The 22660-nt window shown below is 44.9% G+C and overlaps 1 protein-coding gene across 1 annotated transcript in view; it reads left to right on the top strand.

Moving 5' to 3' along the window:
- The window catches only part of LOC1277047 (fringe glycosyltransferase), a 123078-nt gene that overhangs the window by 34861 nt on the left and 65557 nt on the right, over nt 1-22660 (top strand). The window contains exons 3-4 of the mRNA XM_061650387.1: nt 6382-6430; nt 14889-14991. Of these exons, the coding sequence (XP_061506371.1) occupies nt 6382-6430; nt 14889-14991 (152 nt within the window). The remainder of the gene's footprint in view (nt 1-6381; nt 6431-14888; nt 14992-22660) is intronic.

Here is a 22660-nt window from a genome sequence, read left to right as displayed (position 1 = left end):
GATGTTGACAAACGTACGATGCTGCGTCTTTCCTTTTTGTATCCTGTGTTATTGTGAACTCGATACTCGTTCTTGTTTTTTTTTCTTTCGCCTCAACGGAAGGTGAGATTGCGGATTGCTCTTTATGCATCAGAACGCGAACGCCCACGACCAACGATGATGCTAATAATGCATCGCCCGAAGGCGGTTGTTGATGCAACCGAGCCCACCGCTTCTGCAAGTTTGTTTTAATTTCTTGCTTGAAAAATTGACATCATACTGACCATCGTAGGTGGTTGCAGGGACAAAACCATATAGGGGACGTATAAAAATGAGTTTAATTCAAGCCCAAAATGGTTTCACATACATTAATTGCCGAATATTGTGCCATCAAAGCATCGTTTTCTCTCTCACCCTGTATTTATTGAATATAGTTTTCAAAAACAAAACTTTGTTTATTATTTTAAGTTATGAGCCTCAAATAACAAAACCGTGCAATATGTCAGCAGATTATGAGAGAGAAAAGTAAACAAACTATTCCCGTCAACGTTAATGCTACTGCGCACCTCATTCATTTTTTTGTTCTTCAACCACTTCAAAATCCATTGGAAAAAACAACCCTCTCTCTTTTCTTAAGCAAGAAAATAAATCAACAGTTGAAACAAAAAAAACAGTAACAAAAACACACTTCCTCAGAATGCACCGATTTTCCGACCCGACTACCGACCCGGTATCGGTTCACATGTGTGAAGAAAAGTGTCCAACAAACAGGATGCCACACACTGACGCCCGAAACGTTTACAGCCACTTGTTGTCGTTGCGCGTTATGGGTCGCTTTTCTTTCTCAACCACTTGCAAATGCAACACTTTTTCCCATTGCTCATGTTCACTCACACCGCTCCGGGGGAACGGTGGTTTTCCCATCAACAAATTCGGCGGGGAAAAAACGGAAAAGTCAATGACATTTACATGTGGCGTATATGATTCTAGGAACTCGGAGTGTCATTAGACCCCTTTATTCTTACACACGGTGTTAACTTCGTTGGTATATAACACGAATTGTCTTACTTCCCCGTTCATCATCGTCCCATCAACGCTACTTGTTTTCGGTTGTGTAACACACGGCGCACTTTATGAGCATAAATACCACCAGCCCACAAAGCATCACCACTTGTAAAGCACCCCTTTTTCCCACCATCGGGCTACACGATCACGGCAATTTCGTGTGAGTCTGTTTAGTTGTTTCATCCCGCCCCTTCGCTTTTTTTCCAAGAACACACATGTGTAAATGGTGTTGTTGCCACTTGATCGCTTTCGAGCTAGAACTATTCTGCTAGAAGTCAATTTGTCAGCAGATCACCGTGCCACAAAGGCGGCATTTGCCGACGCCCATCGCAGAGAAGGATTAAGTCATCATCCATGGATATCGGAAATAGGTCGGATATATGCTGTAAAGGGGATCTTCTGTGGAGTTATGCGCGCTCTTGTCAGATCATCAAGATGTATGACACCCGGAAAGGAAACATACAACAACGCGCTTTATGCCTTCATCTGCCCGATGCGTAACGTGTTTTGGGAATGCCTAGCTATTTATAGCTTGACGTGGTACAACCAACATGTGCCCGAAACCTCATGGGTAGTCGCTACACATGTGCGTTAAGGGGTTGTTTACGCGTCCATTAGGTTCCTCGCGTTAAAAAGCATGTATTGCGGTGACGAGATCAATTGTACGTCTTCTTTTCCTTCTGTAGGGCAAAAAAGTGACCAAGTCTTACGTAGTCTTACATCTGGCTTTTAGAATTAAACGGGGACCTAATAGATTGGTTACTTTCAGTTTGCAGGAGGTCTTCCGGGATTAAAGTTTGCTCTCATCCGGCCATGTTTTAGACCATTGTGTGGCCCTGTGTTGCCTTAAAATTAAACATCAAGAAAACAGTTCTAAAGATGATTCCTCAAACATTGAATTAATGTCAAACTTCAGTTGCGTTAATGAAGACCAATGTTTTATTTTAGTTTCAAAACTTACATACAACTCATGTGCCACTCCAGTCACGTTAGCAACAATCAACCCAAAACGCGGATGAATTAAATGGATTTAAAGAATTGTAAACAATTTCATGAACCAAACTGAAATGTTTTTAAAAACCCACTTACTTTGTGGTCAGCATTTTCTAAAACCATCCAATAATTAACCCTCTTTCAGCACAATTCGGGTAAAATTTGAATCCCCCCGCCGCGCGATGAGGGTTTGTTTTTGGCTTTCGCAAACTTTAAAAACGTGCTTGTGCAAGTAGGAAGGTCGCAAAAAGCTGTCGAGAAAGAAACTCATTCAGCAAAATGCGTCCATAAGAACTGCAAAACCCGGGATGCACACCAAGCAACACGCCCAAGCGTGGACCGGACACCGACACGAAGCGGAACGAAACTCTACACCCGCTACGTGCTGAGGCACGGATGTGTTCCATGGTGCCGTTTGCGAGAATTGTTGTCACTTTGCTACGGTTTTGCGCTGTGGCGAGTGATGAAAATCGAGCCATTTGGCAGGAAAAAAATGAAAATAAACAAAACATCCAACGTGCTTCCGTGTGTGCGCTTAAATTTGAGCTAGGTTTGGTTAGTTTTTTGCAAAGAATTTATTGCTTTGAAAGCATCAAAAGATAGGCAAAAAATACCCCACAAAATTACCTGATTATAACTAACCCACACACCTTCGCATACGTTGGCAAACGAGAAGCCACGTGTGCTGGTGGTGCTGCGGCGTGCAGCACAATCTCGGTCGTTACAGTTGTTTTGTCACCCTTTTGCCACTCTCAATACACTCCGTGGCCGGCAGTACGGCCGCGGGTGCATCCCAAACCTTACCGCAAAAGCCCGCGACGACAAACCCGAGACAACAAAAGTCGTGATGAAGTTGCACTCGCTTTCGATTGCACGGAGGCGGACGGGCTTTGCTGCTACTTTGCAACTCGTGGCACACACACACACACACCACCGTGCAAGAAGCGAGAGTTCCTATTGAAAAGGAAACCCTCCAGCATCTCAGAAGAGAAGAGTGAAAAAAAACACACCACGAAAGGGAAGCGCATTCAAAGCCCGTACCACCGTGTCTCGTGCGACACACCGAGCGGCCCCCGCAATAACCACAACCCGTGTAGAACATCAGCAAAACATGAATTATATACAAATAATGTGAAATTTCAATGAGCAAATAAATCTTAATTTTTGAGACGCTTGTCCGGGCGCGCACGGGCGGCCGTTTGGCGGGAGAGAAATAAATCGCATTGCGCCCTTGCTGGCCGAACCCGGGAGTAGAGGTGTCCGATTGGGTTGTACGAGCGGATTTTTGTTTTGCCATTTTGGATTTTTTTATCAAGATCGTTGCCTTTTTGCTGTACAGTTTTGGCTTTGGTTTTGTAGCAGTTACGAGGACGAGAATTTGTTTGAACATTGGCCTCTTGTGCTGTCTTTCGATTCACTCCTTAACGCTCAGCTTCCATTAAAACGCTATAAGAAGCTTAGTTTGTTTGCTCGTTTGTTAGGATGTTTCGCTTTACCAAGAAGCAGAAGTACTTTCGATTTCAAAGAAAAGAAGCCACTAAACTGCAAGAGGCTATCTTAGATCACGCTGTGATCTCTACCGTTTGCAGGCTTTCCAGATGGTGTTCGTTAGTTGATTTTGTGTTACTATTTCATCTAAAATCGCCACAAAAATACAAACGCCTTTTTTTAAACTCACACTGCAACAAACTTGTCGCTAACCGCTGAAGAAAATGTAATCAAAAGAAACAAAAACATTCAAACTCGTTCGAACCGCAAAAAAACCCCATCATACCATTAAGTGTAACAGAAGAAGGTGAGTTTATGTGGTTCCTTTACAACACAAACGCATGCAAGTAACAGGAGAAGTAAGCGATAAACAGTGTAAGAATAGCTGTGTAGAGACAGCGAAAGCGATCGTGAAAACTGATTTATGCATCAATGAACAATGAGTCAGTAAATTAAATTGATATTTGAATAGGGAAACGGTGTGTCGTCCTTGCTGTTGCTGCTACTCCTCGATCTCGACCGCGAGCAAAAGCGATCACAGCACGGATCACCATTTTATGCTCCACACTCCACAAGATGCGTTTGGCCTCGCAGCTCTCTCTCTCTCTCTCTCTCGCCATCGTTTGACATAATCGATTGCCATCTTATCACCTACTGCACCCTCCTCCAGGGACGATCAGCAAACACCTTCTCGCGTGGAAGGAAGTGAGACCGGCGGGTCTTTTTCGCCCATGCAAAACACACACAACAAAAGCGAGCGCGAAGGGCGATTAATCACATCAACGAACAGGACTCTCTCGTCGCCCGTTCTATGCCCCGTGCGGGAAGATATCGCTTTCCTTCGCTGCTCTCGAAACGCCCCGACACAGTCGGAAAGAAACATCGGCATCATTTGTTCGTGTCTGGTCTAATTAGATGTTAATCAACTGATAGCGCGCGCGCAACCGATCGATCGATCGCTCTAATGTCTTGGCGGAGGGATGGTGCCTTCTTTTCTTTTTCTTGCGAAACATCGACACTCCCCGGACGCAATCAATGGGCAATTTATTTCGCACCACGTCTGATGAATGCTATTTCCTGTGGTTAAAATGGCCCGTGGGGGTAGGAGTGTATCTGTATCGAAATTGCAAAAACGGCGATACGATCGCGCAGTGGATGCGGGTTGACAAGATGTGCGTTTTCCAAACAAAGGCGTTCATTTTGGGGTGGATGCTGATGGCAATCAGTTGCCAGCGAAAAGGTTAAAGTCGCTTGGTTTTTGGACACAAATGAGATCATTGCGGGGAAACTTAATTAGATCGTGTTCTTGATTGCATGCCAATGAATGGTACTTCAAAGACCTTTCAAATTTTGGGAAATGAAGAAGACCCCATCTTTAATCCTAAAACTCAAACACTCAAACCACACTCCGTCAATATCATAATTCTGGCACATAGTTTGACATTATTTCATAGCTTTCACCTCACCGCCTCATACCCAAACGCATCTTTCCTGTCCAAAAAAGGGTGTCCCTTAATTGCGTCACATTCATTTCTTAATTGCGCCCTCTGTATGCTGATTGCGATGTCAAACCCAAGCCACACATGGCCCGGGCCGGGCGATCAATCGACAGCGAAAATTCAATCCGTCGCCAGTTGGAAAACGCCAGGAATGCAATCAAAATGCAATTGCCTGGCTCATTGGTCCGGGCTCGGAGCAAGGAAGAGTTCTGACACGCAGCCCAGCCAGTGCGAGAGTGCCGGTGATGAGATGATTAAAATACGATAAGCAAAAAAGGGCAACCCTCATGCATAAAGACGCATCCGCGCTCCGCCTGAAAGCGCTGACAGAACTGTAACACAGACGACCGTACCGATTTCCGGTTTTTGTCGCACTCAAACCACGCGGGCCCCGTGTTTTTTTCCCACCAATGCACTCAAATCACAGCAGCAAAGGCCGAACCGGACGATCCAGGCTCGCTTGTACTTTGGTGGACATATTTGGAAATGGGCACTTTTTCTTGCGGCCCCGCGACAGCTTTGACGACCCCGCTGCTCTTGCACCGGTGTCGATCGACGGCTTCCACCATGCTTTTGACGAACCCGAAGATCGAGTGATGAAAGCAAGATCTCAGATCGCTCGGACGACAATCGATAGTGACTGGAATCGGGAATCAGCGGCGCGTTTGCAAACGGCAAACTGGTCCCGCGGTTGAAGCAATCGCGATCGCGAACCGTTTAGCGGGCTGCATTTGTGTCTGTCGAACCTTCTCCTCCTCTTCCATCGCTCAATGTCGAACGATGATGGGACCATTGCTCCGTCAGATGTCTCCCGAGCGCGTCCGCTGCTGCTGTGTCTTCTTTTTCCCGCGCCACAACCAGACCTATCCCTCAGCCCGTCGGTATGGTCAAGTTTGGCATTGGTGGCGGCAAAAGCGTAAGAGGAAAACTCCGCAAACAGGGAACTCAAACGGGCCCCTCGGGGAAAATGATGTCCCGTTTCGTGGCCGGGCGGTTGCCATGAATGGGCAAAGCTAGGTTTTCCCTCTGGCTCTCGGTCCGGTGCTTTCGCGGGGTTGATATTTTAATTAGAATAATTAAGCTGATTATCTTTTATTGAGTCGGCGATCGGTTGCTGATCAGGAAAGGAAGACGGAAGGAGTTTACAGACGTAATCGATCATCAATCGATCGATTGGTTGTGATTCGCTTGCAACAGGGGGACCCTTACCCCAAGTATGTTGTTTATTATTATAATTCTTTCATTGCTTCTGGTTAATCAGGGAACAAAGTCAGTGGAAATTCATTATGTTTAATGCTATTTGTTACCTTTTTTTAAGCAATGCTAACATTTCTCTTCTTTATCCTTTCAATTTTAGACATGGTTTTTCACCGACACCGAAGATCCCCACTACCAGCAGCTGACCAGTAAGTACACTTTACTCTCTTCAATAAGCCTCAAAGCTTTCACAGAGCATTGTCTAGGCGCTCCACTCGTGTTCATATAAGAAGTAAACCTTAGGAGAACACTACAGATCATTTAAAACGCTTTTACTAGCCACACACACACACCTTGTCCGCCAAACCCTTTTAATGTGGATGAACCTTTCAACCTTAATGGTCAACAAACGGCCAAAGCGGGAACCTATCTGCTGCCCATATCAGCGCAAACGGGAACACACAGAAGCTTCACAATAGTGGACCTTGAGTATTCAATCAGCCATAAAACTGACTCAAAGTTTTATGACTCTTTTATGATTTGGAATCAATCGAGAGTCAACGTTTTTGGGAAATGTGTTTTAAAGGGAATCTGCCGAGCCAATAATCTACTGCGCTTGGGTAAAATATAATAGGTAAAACGTTCGTCGAGCGACTGACAGTAATAAGATGAAAGATAAAGCACGCATTTCAGATGCATCCGTCGTTATTGAACTGTTAAGGTTCGTAAAACCGATTCTTTGGAAGTTGCCGATTAATATCTCCAGGATTCCTTCGAATTTTCGGAACTACGGGACACATACTTTTAATGTTTGTTTAACTATTGCTTAAACGAGATTCATAATTCTCCCCCAAAAATCATCCTATTGGAAATGGTTTCCTGTTGTTTTCTCTGACCAAAATGCTTACCCCACGCGTAAACTTGCAAGAGGCCGTTTATTAAGATCCAATAAAATCTGTTAACTCACCGGCATTTGCGTCACTTTATCTGTTTTTGTTTTGTTGTTTTTTTTCTACCAATTTTTACGACTCAATACCGAACGGTTCCCCGTCTTTTCGGTATGTTGTCTTCACATTAAAACACACTCAGCGTTAGTCTTGTCTACGAATCCCATAAACAAAGCCATGCATTTGTGTCAAACGTCCATCTCCAGACAAACCGCGGCAGCACCTAGTCCAAGAGATGACTATTTTAATTTCCCAAAATCCCTTTTCGTTCGATCTCTCGATCTATGGCCCTGTTTTTATAGACTTACCTCCGATTCCCGATGACGCGACACACATGTGCCGAGAGACAACTACAAAACAACACAGCCAGACAAAGCCACAAAACACACAAAGACAGACAGACAAAATAGCTGATTAATGGCTGATCGTTCGGGAGACAGTTTGGAAGTTCCGACTCTGCGCGCGGTCAAACGCGTCCCGCTACCCAACCGGCAACGCGCGACCGTAAATGCGAGGGGACTTTGATAATTTGATTTTCTCTTGAACTCATTAAATTGAATGATGTGATCGGATAAAACAACCAAAACCTGTGCGCTGACCACCAAAGCTTTTTTTGTTGTGTGTGTGGCGCAACCCGGACCAAAGGATTTCGGAGCAAGACACAACTGGGAACCCGTCATCGTTGTGGTGATGCTGTGTTGGTTTTTTTGAGGTTAAACGCCTTGTTTATTGTGATCAAAGTTTTGAACGACACACACATAAACAACCGTTGCACAGAACTAACAAATCGCCCCCGCTGAAATTCATGCTGTACTTTACCCAGAGTTGAAGTACCGTATTGGGACGATATAAATAATGAGAGTAAAAGTATAAATCTCACCAACGAATAAAATCTGATCCAGAAAACCTCCGCCGATCGCGTCCAATGACCACCGATCACTCGCTGACTCAGCCCTTGGATCTCTCAGGGCCTTACGCTGAGCTCTGGGGGGAATACACAAGCGCATAAATAAACGTCAGCTTGTTAGGGAGACACATTCTGATCGGAATACCTCCTAATGATGTGAAATTCCACGCGGGACACAACATTTCGGACACAGTTTTTTTTTTGTTTGCGTTCTGCGATCTTCGAAAAAAAAAACACAATATCCCAAAATACCTTCCACTTACTCGCAACAGCGGCTGGAACTGCTGCTACCCGATGAGGAATGAGGGGTAGGAATCTTAACCCCAAAAAACTAAAAAACTTTCGCGATTCTGAAAGTGAAACACAAGCAAACGCGAATAATGTGGAGCGAGGAGAAGACGTTACATCCCGCAGCAAGAACTTCTTGCAGCCGGCCTTACATTGGGATCGTTCCGCGTTGGCACCCGTTCCAAGCAAAAGTACGTTGATTGCTTTGGAGCATAAAAAATCTCCAACATAGAGCGTTTGTTTACCTCATCCTACGAGCATTTTTGAATCGGTATGATTTGATTACGATTCCGTTCCGAAAATGTTTCCCATAGGTCAAATTCATAGTCAGATTGATGATCGACCTTCCGTTCGGGCACGTTTCACTTTTTTTGTGCGTTTGAGCTTCACCATCGCCGTTCATCCCGCGCTGTTGTTACGGGTGTGCTTCTTGCCAGCCTGCAATCCCGCCATTTGGCCTACCGGTTCGCTGTCAACAACAATTTAGACAATTTTATAACGGCCTCCTTCGCTTCCTCGGAACACAGCCGACCCCGTCTCACCCGCAAGTCGGTCGTACGGCGGCCCGCGCTTTGCTGAATGAGTGCCAAATGTATGTTTCGGAAGGAAGTATTCTTGGATTCTGCTAATGAAGAGACATTCTCAAACGAGACGCTTTGAATTTTTGGAGGTTCGTCGCTTTGCAGGCTGTTAAGACTTTTGGATTTCATTTTGCTGTTGTTATTGTTGATTCTATCAGATGCGTACAAGCGCTGCGCTAATCAGTGAGGATGCGAAATGAGACGAATATTTGTTGTTTTCTCGTCGTTTGTTTTCTTTAGGCAAGAACATGTACAGCAAAAGAAGAAAAACCCCCCGTCAGCGTTGAAGTAATAATTTGCAGCAATTTCTGACCATTTAATCTGATCTATACGAGCTCCTAACTTGCTGTAACAATCTTTCCTGCTGAGTGCACAACATGCCCTCCTGCCCGCTGCACCGAAACCAATAAACCCTATCGCTCGGCGAAGATCAAGCTCCCTGTAATCACTGCACACGCACCAAATTATTGTCATCAGACACAGGACGCCGCGCTCGCACTAACGGAAGTCCCTGAGGCACTGCTGGGGCTCAACTCTCCCCAAAAATCGAACGAGAAAACCTTCAAACATGTTTGCCCGCCCTTTCCTCCTTTCCCGTTTGATTCCAACTCCAAAAGGCGATGATTTTATTGTACACTGGCAGCACAAATTGCATGATACCCTTCCGTTTGCAGCGCGTTTCGTTCCCACTGCAGCGCAAGGAAGCGAATGAGCAGATCTGCAAACACAGCCAAAGCACGATATACGCGTACCCACCCTCCGCTATGTTTGAATCTTCGCTCCTGCCAAACGGTCAAATGAAAATAAAATGATATCTCTTTACGACGATGACCACGGCGACCGGTGCGACAGGCAGTGCCACCGGTACGAAAACCGGAAAACGGCAGAGAATAAGCTAATCAAAATGTTCGGAATAATTTCCCGCTACCAAGCTACCGGTGGTGCTAGCCGATGCCGGGGCAGCTACCCGGCAAAGAACAACCATCTTCCCCAGCGACAGCAGTCTGGGGATATGCGCGAATTTCGGTGGTGATTGTGAAGATTTTCCTCGCCGGACGCGTCGGACACACCGTTTGTCTGTTCTTCTTCGGCGGGTGCAATCGTGGAATGGTGTGGAGGTCATTTAATTTTACTTCCAGCAAACGAAGCAAAGCCTCAACGAAAAAAACCCCTCAAAACTTCAAACAAAAATACGACACCCAATGTTGCGCTGGCGAGGTCGTATTGCAGGCTCTCCCGGCTACTGCCAAAGTTTGAAGTCGGGTTTTTATGTCGCCTCTTCCCGTTTTTAATGAGAGCACTAAATTGATTATGATTTTTAACCCTGTCGCATCGGAATGATAGCTGCTACCTGTCGTAAATCAAACGTGCCACCAGCGCGCCACCATTGTCTGTGCCCGGAGGGCGGTTGAAAAAGAGACTGGCGCATGTTACAGTCGGCGATCACAATGACCAGACCATGGTGTGGCTCAAGAAACAATAGACAAACCGATCATTCCCGTGAGCACAGCGCCCGGAAGACCAAGCACACCGAGACGGTGGATCATAAAATTCAATCAACGCGCATCCGAAGGAATCTTTGAGTTGGGCACTAATCAGAGCAGAACGACCGTAACCAGTAGCGCAATGAGACTGGGTAGTTACGCAGCGCTGCCTGGACGGTGTCGTTGATTGCGAACGTGAATAAAAAATTAGCAACAAATGCTACACACAAAAGAAAACCCGGTGCGTATCTTTGAGAAGAGAAAACGGTGAAAGAAGGTGGATAATTTATTGTTCTGTGCCATCGTAAACATGTAATGAACGCAACATGGTGGCGCTGCTATAAATCTTTATGATCTCTTGAGCCTGTTTTTTTGCTTTGTTTTACCTGCCCTTGGTGTAAGCTCCTGTGCGTAAGACAATATTGCTGGCTCTATAAATATGCTTAAAATGGGCTCAATTAGGATGAGAGCTTGATTAGACCACACGGGTGCAGCGCTTTCGCGCGATATAGCGCTAGTCATTCCTGTCAATACTGAGTCATCTGGTAATGAGGTCGTGGAAAAAAACCCCAGTTCCGCTCCGACATTCTCATCTTATCTAGTCAAACCTAAACCGAAGCACATTTTGAATTCACGTACCATTTAAAACTCACCACCAAGGACGACATTCCAAGTGATTCTTCACGAAATTACAATCTTCTAACAAACAACAACCAAAACAGCCTTCTTTTCTTATCTCTACCTGACGCACAAAGCCAGGGCGTAATGGCATTTTATATGGAAATAGTCAGCTGCGCGTCTTAGACAAACACCAACCGCTCAGGACAACGATGACACTTTTTAACGAATTTATGGCTACCTTTTAGAAGATGGGCTGAGCTAAACAAATACACACACCGGTCTAGGAGGCCCCAGTTCCGATCGGGCAGGAAAGTTTAAAACCGTGTAGCATTATGCAAAATCTTCCCAATTTCGGTTCCGCGCACCCGGACCCATCATGTGGCCGTCTGCGAGGCTTTCGTTTGCGTTTGTCTAGTTTTACGAGAATTAATCGATCGTGACACGGTTCGCGTGTGTTGTTCGGGGGCGGATCGAGTTGCGACACACAGCTACAGAGCCGGCGAGTGAACAGAGAACAGTAAGAATGAAACACTCACACACACACACACACACACTGCGCGTAAAGAAGAAATAACTATTTTATGATGACCATTTATGCTAATCACATTCCGTTCCGGGATCTTTTCAGCTGACATTTACCGGCAACTGGGAAGATCTATCGCATACGGATCGTAGTGTGTGTGTGTGTCTGCATGGGATTGGGCATTGAGATTTTGGTTGGTCAATCCTGAGATTCAAATAAAAAAAAACCTACAAACCACGTGACAATGGTTTAACCCATAAAACGTAAAACATAGTTATGAGCAAGCGTTCGGCACAAAAGCCATCAACCCCCGGTTGCTGGAATTTATGACACTTTAATAAACGCGTGCTCATATGAGGTGTTGAAATGTAATACGACCACAAATCCGTGAGTGAAATGTATCTTCATCAATTCCCCAAACTGTAAACCTGAGACACACACACACATATAGATGGTTGCTATAAAATGCAGCTATTGAAAAGCGAACAGGCAAACATGTTACAAAACTTAGCTGTGCTCATCCCTAATCTTTGATATTAAATTAATCGTTTGGTTGTCAATTTGTTGAAAGCTTCATTTGCCTAATGTGAAAGTCACGTTTCGCGTTAAGGAATCAAGATATGGGAGAGAGCTCGTTCGCGCTGAAGTTTACAATAATTTAATTTGGCATCATCAAAACTACTAATGGACATTAGGATATATTAGATAATGCTACATAACCTGAAATTTTGACCAGTTACTAACCAAGGGCTAAAAATACTATTTGCCCCGTTTAAATTCCAACATCCTCAAATTCTTATTTGGATATAATCATTAACCCACATTGGGGTACATTTCTCACGAAATAGAGAAACACCAAAACTCTAAACGCTAATGAAGTTAATACATATCAAACAGTCGTAGACTCTGAAATATTATTTGAAATGAGACATATTTTGACACCTCCAGCAACATTCAAATTCCCAATGGCCACCAATTCCAACTTTCCAACAACGAATCGTCCCCAAAATGGCCACCGTTAGTGGGTCTAGCAACATCTTCACCTCCATGGATAGTTGCTCATACAACCTCAAACTCATCCCAAGCGCGAGAAACCGAACTTCCAAACATCGAATAGAGTTATGTCCCTGTGGTTCGCCGTTCAATATCTTTCTCCTCTGCTCCACTCCTTTGAGAAGACGTTGAAAGATTCCAACGCACCCACCTATTTCTCTCGTTGAGCCATGTTAATATCGAACTAAAATGTGCCATTAATTAAAGCGTGTATGGGCTCGGTGAGATTTTTATGTTTACGATCGTCACGATCGTACCAAACCTGCGATCGCATCAATTCCGATGGTTCCAGTTTCCTTCCAAGGGTGTGAGTGAGTGTGTGTGTTTGTGTTTCCCAAATCAACACATTATTTTGCGTCCAAGCGTCACGCAACAGAAGAAGAAGCTCCAACAGTGATGAGCTGGTTGACGACTTTGAGAGCGGCGATGCTATTGAGATTGAGTGTTAGAAGACTCGCGCGGGTGTGCCGAGATGCGTTGCGACCGCTACGATAGCAGCAAGCAGACAGACACTTGTCAATAAATTGTGAACGTCACGAAACCAAAACAACATCTTCCTCTGAATGTTGCATGAGAAAAAGGGGGTTGTTTTTTTAATGGAGTCTTTTATTAAATAACGTCATAACAACCTACCCAAAATGCGTCCTACGAGAAATGGGCTGGTTCAAGAGTATTGGATTTTCTTCCGAAACGATTATCAAGGATGCTTCGCGGTTGTCCGTTTATGTCCCTCTCTCTCTCTCTAGTTCGAAAGTTCATTTCCTTAATATAGTTCAATAGGCGTATCTGTCTGAATGGGAAGAAGAGAAGTGACCTCAAAAGCTTCACCGCGTATCAGGTGTTGCTTAGCAAAGATAGACGGTTTAAATATTTAAATTGCTTTTCCTTCTTTCGATGACATGTTACACATTCTTATGTGCAGTTTTATTTCAACACACCTTTTCTCCCCCTTCACGGCCCCAATTGGATTGAAAATTCGCACATTTTCACCATAAAAGTAGACAGTTTGTATGATAGTTTTTTATATCAAAATATCGTGACTAGCTACGGCAACTCAATAGTCGGCATCGCACCTTTGAGGATCGTTTTCTAATATCGGAATCGAAAGCGAGAGAGAGAGAAAAAACGGCAGTTCAGACGTCTGCACGTTGGAAACTTGATTCCAATAGGGGGTTTTACCAGAAAGAAGACACAAAACAACACATTATACCTTGTGGTTCATCGCGCTATCGTCAGTGTCAGTGCGTAGGTTGGGACGCACACTGAACATGTCAGCTCTGACCAATTCTAGCGAGAGGCTCACACACACGGCCAACGGCCACAAAACATGATCGTTTATTATCATCCGGTGTGGTTTCTCTCGATCGCTCGCTTTCTTGGCGAAAATTACAAAACCTATTGGCCCACCTGATTGTCGCTGAACATCAGATTAGAACCATCCAAAAAGCGAGAACTACTAGAGCGACACACAGACATTAGGGATGCAAACCGCACGCAAAGATCCTCATCCACGGCGTCATTAATGTCACTATTAGTTTATGACTGCACTGTTCAACGCGGTTTCAGAGCAATGTCATCTTCGCCTTTGCCTCGAAGATATCTGCACAACAACAACAAAAACGACACGATAACGTCCTCAAACCAGTCCGAATGGGACCGGAATGGTAAACCGGTCTACTTAATGCAGATCTTAGCCGATGGGCAGCGAAATAAGATAAAATTGGGTCCAAAAACGTTGGGAATTAAAATCAAAATTCGATTAGATAAGGATTACAAGGTAGCAGAGAGCATCATCACATCTTCGCACATCGTATACGGGCTACGGGCTTTCAGGAGCAACAGTAGACGACCCTCTTGCGAATAGTAATTTAAGCAACAACAAAAAAAACCGAAAGATTCCATTTGTTTAACGATTTTGTGTCTTCTCCCGGCTTGAGCTCCAATTCCAAATGAAAATTAAAATTAGCAAAATTTGTTTCCTTTCCAAATGGAAAAGAAGGTATCTTCTTTTGGGGCGAAAACACTTCTCTTGGGAACGAGACTCTTAATTTAATTTGGCCACCGAAATGAGACGGCTTGAAATTAAAATTAAAGCAATCGCACATGCTACTGCACCAGTTTTACCCGTTATGCGTGAGCTAGTGGGACAGACAAAAACAAACCAACTAAACGATCAACGATCGGTGCGACAAACGCATCATCATCGACTGCCTTGCTTCGTTAGCTAATCATATTATTTTCTCTCCCTGCTTTCCTCCCACAGACAACCACATGGTCAACACCAACTGTTCTCAGGGCCACTTTCGGAAGGCGCTCTGCTGCAAGATGGGCAAGGAGTTTGAGTTTTTCCTCGACAGTGCCAAAAAGTGAGTATTGCCGCGGGCTCGGTACCGATAAAACCGTTCGAAATCTTCATCTTTTACATTGGTGTGCCGTAAAGGGAAAAAGGTTGCGATAACATCAAAGAAGCATTTTTTAGGCAATTCTTGCAAATAGAGAGGAAGAGAACCTTCGCTTCGAAATTTAAATTAAAACAATACCATTATCGGTTGTCATCTGGATCGATGCATTAAAAAAAGAACCAGCGTCCGCGGCAAAAATCCCCCACACAAAAAGACAAAAATAAAACCCAGCGAAGATAAGTATCTTCGCTACCACCTTTCACCGGCGAGGGCGAAACACTTTCGAACCCGCGCAACCGCAGCGTCACACGGTACGATAAATTCTAATTACCATCTACTGCCACTTTACGATCTGCAACTGCAGCTCCGGCAGCGCAGTCTGTTAATTATCCACAGGAAATTGGCAAAAACGAGGGCTATATATTCAACCGCCAACGAACGTGTATGTTACCCGGCAACAAGAAAACTGTCCCTCTTTCTACCGGTTCTAGCGGTGGACAGCAGCATTTAATATAAATGTACACATATTAATGTGTTTTCGGCGGGACACGATCGCCCGATCCGGATACAAGGGGAGAGGAGGGGAGGGGTTTGATGCTGCTACGATTTGCATGCCTCACACTCACGATCACGATTCGCCCACCCGAAAAAAAGACCCGAGGGATGGGGTATAGTTTGTTAACATATTTTATGAGCTCAACGTTTTGCTTTAATTAAAAGCCACCTTCCTGCAGTCAAGCGACGAACCCGTCTAGATGCACCCGAAAATGCAACCAAAACAGGGTGCGGACAAATATGCCATTCCGCGTGCGATTGAAATGTGATCGATGAAAAAGAAGCCAGATAAAAAAAAAACAAAAACGAACCAAATCAGTCTCGATCTGCTACTTTGTTCCTCGTGTTACGGTACCACAATGCTGCAATGCTCCGATCACAAGACTTGCGGTACGAATGCGCGAGCAGGTGTTAATTTACGAGCGTTGCATTATTTCTTGTCATTTCTTGCAAGCGGAGCCACGGCACCACAATTGAGCACCCCTGGGGAGGGCAAATGGGCACCCATAAAGCCCATAAGTTGACGGTTCGCTGTTTAGCTCAGTGATCAGACACCTCGTAAAACCCGCTGCAACATTACACCGGTGCGTTACACGCGCAAGCAAAAATAAGGATCTTATCAAACGATGCGGATTGGTGGATTCGATTTCCTGCCGAGCGAATGGATCATTAGTTTGGCTAGCGGCCAAGTTCGGTTGATTTTGCTTGTCGATCAATGCGTTTTTGCAAAGAAATATGAGTCCGAGGATAGTGATAAACTCTGCGAGCAGATGAAACATTTCTTTTTATGCTTCATCTTGAAGAAATGTGGCAGAAATGTTGCGGGCAGCCTTAAAGAGATATGTGATCTTTGCTTCCTATGTCGTGTTTTTATTACCGACATCATTTAATTCTCTTACGTACCAAAAAAGTGCTGACATTTCATGTAGACGCACACACAGAACTATCGCACTGCACAGATCTGCCCAGCACAAAAAAACGCGCCCGCTGCTTAAATCGACTTCCTTATCGTCGAAATTGCTTTTCGCCGTTGAATAGAAGCAATGCCACAAATGGATCAACAATTGCGAAACGGGAGGCCAAAAGTCAAACCCGCGCAGAGCACGCGGGAGTATTAGAGACGTGCACAAGAAATTAAAAAAAAAATCCGCACCACTCCAATGGCCGCTCTTGATCCTGCCATCATACAGTGCGAACGCTACAGGCATTGGAGCAACCAGAGCCGCTCGCAACAACAGCACGACCGCCGAAAAAACATTTACAGCGCACAGGGCAATCTATGCATGTGGTGCTGCCCGCTTATCGACATCAATCGATCGATTCGCTGCCAAATGTTGGACATGGTGTGGCCCCAAATCGCCTTATTTCCAACCACACACAGTCCCTCCTTTCCCGGTGAGACGCATATACACACACACACCTTGTGGTGGAGGTTTTGATTTTCCACCACCGATAAGAGCACACGAGCACGCTATGGAAATGCTACAAGGATTTTGACAAAACGGCTACGGTACGCACAGCGGTTTGTTGTGAAATCAACTTTCAGCAACTCACTTTGTAAGCACAGCACCCGCTCGTAGACACTCCTCGTACGGGGCCCCACTCTTTAGGTCAAGCAGCCAGGAAGGGTAAGCTTTTGGGTGATCTCGATGCCACCGCGGGTAGGTGGAACGCAAGCACCGTCCTGAGCAAACAGACCCGATTACGGTGCTGTTTGTTTGCAAACAGCGATCGTGCCCCGGTTTAGAAAGTCATGGCTTCTAAAGCGCGCTTGCTGCAGATCAAGCCCGGGCACCGCTTGACGGCAAAGGTCACGAATAGGGACCCGTCCGACGGTTTCGGTGAACGCAGTGGTGCGTTTATTGAGTTTGGATCAAATTTGGACAGACTACAATTGAGTCGATGAAATGTTTGTTGTGCCCGGTTCAAGATATTCCGAGCTACGTTATGGTTGATTTCTGATTTCTGGACAATGTGTATTGTGGAGCAAACAATTTGTTTTCTGCTTTCAATGGCTTACAGACCGTGTCCATCACTCTCCAAGCTACCTAAAACGTTATTGGGAGCAATTCGATATTAACTGAAACGTATAAACTAATCTTAAACCTGCTCGGCGCCCATCCACAGACTTCGTAATGCCTGCCAACTCCATTGCTAATATCTTATCCAATATAAATGTGGAACTAGTTAAAGCTGATGGCTTTACGGCGACCGATCTCGTTTCTTATAACCAGTTCTAGAAAATATGATTCAATTTCAACTGCTGCATTCCTGTACCAGCTGCCTGCTACCGGTGGCACTCGTTCGGAGGAGCGCTTACATCTCGAATATCCCAGGCATTCCCAATGCACCCGGACGCATAATAAACGATTTCATTTGTCTCGTAATCTCTTCGCCTCGTGTTCAAACCAACTCTTCCACCAGCCGGTCGCACAAGATTGCAGCCAATAATCATACATTCATTAATCTCCCAGAGGTCCCCGGTAACTAGAACCTCCCTGCCACAGCTGCAGCGCCATTTAATGTAGATCTGCCCCGAATGCAATCATAGCACGGAACCAACTACAGAGCGGCATCAAGTCCTCGCCTATTTGCCGCCCTTCGATTCGAAAGCCAAGCTAGCTGTGCTGGAGCGATTAATAATTATACGTGCGTTGTCTGTGTACTCCACCGTACACCGCCAGGTCTGGGGTTTACTCTACCGCCATCGTAAAACGATGGTTTACTTCACCCATAATCATAAGGTTGCAATGACGACAGCGAAGGATTCAATTAGATTTTGCACTGTATTTCCCCCATTCGCTTCGCGGCATCACTTAAGCCGCCCGGCTGCATACGGAATGAAGTGTCCGTTGCACGAGGAGAGTTTGTTTACGAGCTCATAAATTGAGCACCGGTTTTGGTTGCAGAGAGTCAAGCTTGCTTGTGTGTGGTATTGCAAATATACTTTTAGAAGTGACTGGGTGTAGCGATGGAACAAATCCGGTCGACTAGATGTAATATAACGTTGTTTTAATTGCTGAGACTCGTACTCTAGTAAGACCTGAAGACGACGAAATAGATTTCAGTATTTCGTACCCAGGTTCCTCACATGGCTTACAAGCAATGAATACAAAACTTCAAAATTCAGACTCAATTTGTCGAAAAATTCAGATATCCCGTCTCTATAATAAACGCATCAGCCCCGTGGACACCTCACTAATTGGCCTTCCTCTTCATTAGGCAGCATTACATTCCTTTTTTCTCTTCCTTATCCAACCTGCATACCCTTCAAACACGATCCAGAGCACATTGGATCTCATTGTCCTTCCATTCAGTCCTGCTTTGTACCGAACCTCGCGCTTTAACCGCGTATGGTATGACAACTGATAGAAATCTCCAAAGAACCACCGGTAGACGAAACGGAACAATAAGCGCCTGAAAAACAGCCCGAACAGTCACAGTGCGGTTAAGTTTCTCTGCACAGATACCACAAGCCCCTAAAGACTTCGCATGAGTCAGCGAGAAATCAAACTTCAAATGAAGTTTCCCAATCATTCAGCCCCAAAGATTTCCCTCGACTGTCCGCCGCTGTACCGGTTGGTGGTTGTTTTCGGGTACTTCCTCTTCAATTCAAAGTTTCATTCTCCTAAATTGGGACCTGATTTCGTGGCGCGGGGTCACGCTAGTTAGGCGATTAATTAAGATAATCACACGATGGCCGGCATTCAGTTGTTCGGGTCTATTCTTTTTTTCTGTACCGGCCTTCCTGCTGCCTAGCAAGCGTTACACCCACAACGCCCCACAATCTTGCGTGGCAACGTTGGAGCAAGAAACACGGCGGCTATTGTTTGGAGGTGGTGCTGTGCCTGCGCGCTCGCGTACGCTTAAATCTCGGGAAAGCCTTTTTACTTCAACGCACAACACGTCAATGGATTTGTGCTGTCGCGACCGGATCCACCCATCCGATTGGTTGTCGATTGGTTTCGCTGACTGCCCTTTTGGTGGCGCAAATCGGGCCAAACGTTGATGAGTCAGCTCAGCCATTTGGCATCTGCTAATTTGATTAGCTCAAACCGACCGCACCGACGCACCGACAAATTATATACCGCGTCCAGCGCCACTCGATTGATTGTTTCAGGGAGGGGATATTGCTTAGGAAAGAACAGTCCCGAAAGTATGACCCGGTACACATTGGTGTGAGCCAAATTGTGCAGCAGTGGGTGGAGCTGACCATTGTTGAGGTTCAGTTTTTGACAGTTATGTTACAGATGATTAGTTTGGAGTTTAATAATTGAGCTGCCTGTCGATCATGCAGTCTCTCCTTCGAAGAATTCTTCACGACATTTGCAGTCACTAGTATGCATGGTTCATACTTTTTTTAGCAGTTGCTTCCATTTCTCCTTCATAAGCTACTAACCGGACTTTTAGTTTAAAACATCAGATAGATATAAGACACATTAATATGATCATACTTATTAAGCTAATGGTGAAATGGGACTATAAAAACAAGTGTTCAGCGCTTTAGCGCAGAAACAGGAAAAATAATTGTTTAAGTAACATATCACATCATTGCTGAAACAAAGGTCAAATGTAGGTATTCAAATTACCTATTACACAATAATGTACACATTAAACATACGCCAGCTAATTACATACTTGGATATGTAATCAACTCTATTTGTTTGCGATTCCACTTAGCCTATAGCAAACCTGATGAAAACCTAGCTTAGAAAGTATCTTTTGAACCCAGTAGGTTTCAGTACGTAATCTTACAGTTAGTAGTACTGTTTGAACAATAACAGTCAGTACCAAACACTTGGTAATGTTCAAAATTCAAAAATGAAACAGTTTCAGCTCCAGTTTGTTCAGGAACACCAAGCTGGCAATACAATATTAATCAGTTTTTTGCTTCGTGTGATTGCGGAGCTACACAGCAATCAATCCAACCCCGCTACCATTGGGTTAGCAAACTTCAACACTGGCGATTTTGACTTTATACCAGCACAACTGGGCAAGCGTGTGTCTACAGCCACCTTCCTTAACATTGACTTCAACAAAAGCTACAAAAAACCAAGCGCAACCCACATGCCAATCTTGTTGCATACATTCTCTAAACATATGGTTCCCCATTCAACAACACAAAGCCAGCTAAATAACATTCTGCAAACCTTCAATCTGTTCGCAAAAGAAAAGAAAGTGATAGTTCTTGTGAAAGCCCCTGTCGCAATTCGCCAGGATTTCTTCGCTCTCGTTAAGGCGTACGAAACATTAGGAGTGATCGATATTATTTACCTAATTGTTACGGATGACGACCTGTCTGTAGTAGGTATGAACATGGCCAGCACTACGCTCATCCGCTACAATCATAGTGACAAGGCGCAAACTCTGTTTCCTGACCGTCTGGCCAATCTGTCTTCTCGCCCGTATTATGTCGCATGCTACGAGGATCCACCGACAACGTTTAAGGATAAGAACAACAAAACCATTGGCTCGGCAATTGCCCTTATCGACATCATAGCAAAGCATCAATCAACCAACGCACGGTACTTTTATACAAAAAATGCAGAAACAGTGTTTAAGCATGGACAGACTACATCCATAGATTTGGCGACATATCGGTTTATCAGAACAATTGCATCCCCTCCCTACTCCCTACTGCAGATGTCTCCAATGTTCCACTGGTGCATTGCCGTTCCCAGGCAATACAGACGCATTCTTCACGAGCAAGTCGTATGGCCTTTTGCGATCGATTTGTGGGTGCTGGCGGGAGGACTGGTCGCCTTCTTCGCCCTTTATCAATCAGTCCTCGCTAGAATACTGGCAACACGGTGCCCTACCGTGTATTCCATCGTTAACATTCCGCTTCAAACGTTGAAGATATTGCTACTGTTTCTGCTGTCCGAGTACTACACCGCGATCCTATCGTCTAACCTTGGTCTCTCGCAACTGCCCGCCTATCCCAAAACCCTGACCGAGTTTTACCTCACAAAATTGTCCATCATGTATCATCATCGGCGAATACTAACTGAAATACAATCTCAAATATCATCACGTGTAGTTATGGTAAATACCACACAGCCCTACGAACCATCCCAGTTTGCTATTCTGCAGCTTTGCGATCGCTTTCGACATACGATTGGCAAAACTACCAAACTGTACGGTAAACAGACAAGCCACCATCAGTTTCATCTCATCGCCGAGCCTATCCGATCGCTCCTGTCGCTCAGCCCTTTCCGAAAATCGAGCCCACGATTCTCGCGTTTCCAGCAGTACGTGTCACGCCTGAACGAGGCAGGCATTGGGGACTATCTGTGGCGGCAATGGAACGAAAAGGCTAGCGACGAGTTGTCCAGCGGCGAAGAAGATACCGACGAGCAGAACACATCGATGCTCGAACTCGATCACTTTGTGCCCGTGTTTATCAACGGGTGTTATTTATATATTGTCGCATTTGCTGTCTTCATAATGGAGCATGCTATCCACCGGATACAGCAAGCATTTAACAATTAATTGAAAGTTGTATTACACATCGCAAAGCCTTTAGCTTGCATCGCATCGTGTGGGGAAACGATAGCACACGAAACGTCCCCAAACGATAGCGCATCAAACGCATTAGATGTTGAATATTAATTATATGTCAGCTTTTAATAGTGCTTTCAATAGATACTGAAATTTAAATTGAGCATCAATTTCTGTTAAATGTTATAATAAAATCCTGCACTTCATGATAAGCTTTAGTTTTTTATGGGCACTCAGAAATCCTCGACTCAAAATCGAACACTGAGATTCACTTAAAGCACAGTACACACACCGTCGCCAACTCGGCGTTAGTCGACTCACAATGTCCTCACCAAACAGCACGTTCGTGCAAATGTTCGCTAACGAACGTTCGACAACTGCAGCATTGCTGATAAGCGTTTTAGTACGCATCATCAACAAAACGGATAGATTCGGATCAAACGCCGTGGCGCTGTTTAACTTCAACACCCATTGCATGGACCATGTTCCAGATCAACTGCTCAAACAAATCTCGACGATCACGCTCCTCAACTACGACAGTTCGCCGCTGATCAAGGACACATTTGAACGGCCCAAC

This window comes from Anopheles gambiae, chromosome 2 (assembly GCF_943734735.2).
Source record: "Anopheles gambiae chromosome 2, idAnoGambNW_F1_1, whole genome shotgun sequence".
Classification (NCBI taxonomy): Eukaryota; Metazoa; Arthropoda; class Insecta; order Diptera; family Culicidae; genus Anopheles; species Anopheles gambiae.
This window is presented reverse-complemented; position numbering and strand designations above follow the sequence as displayed.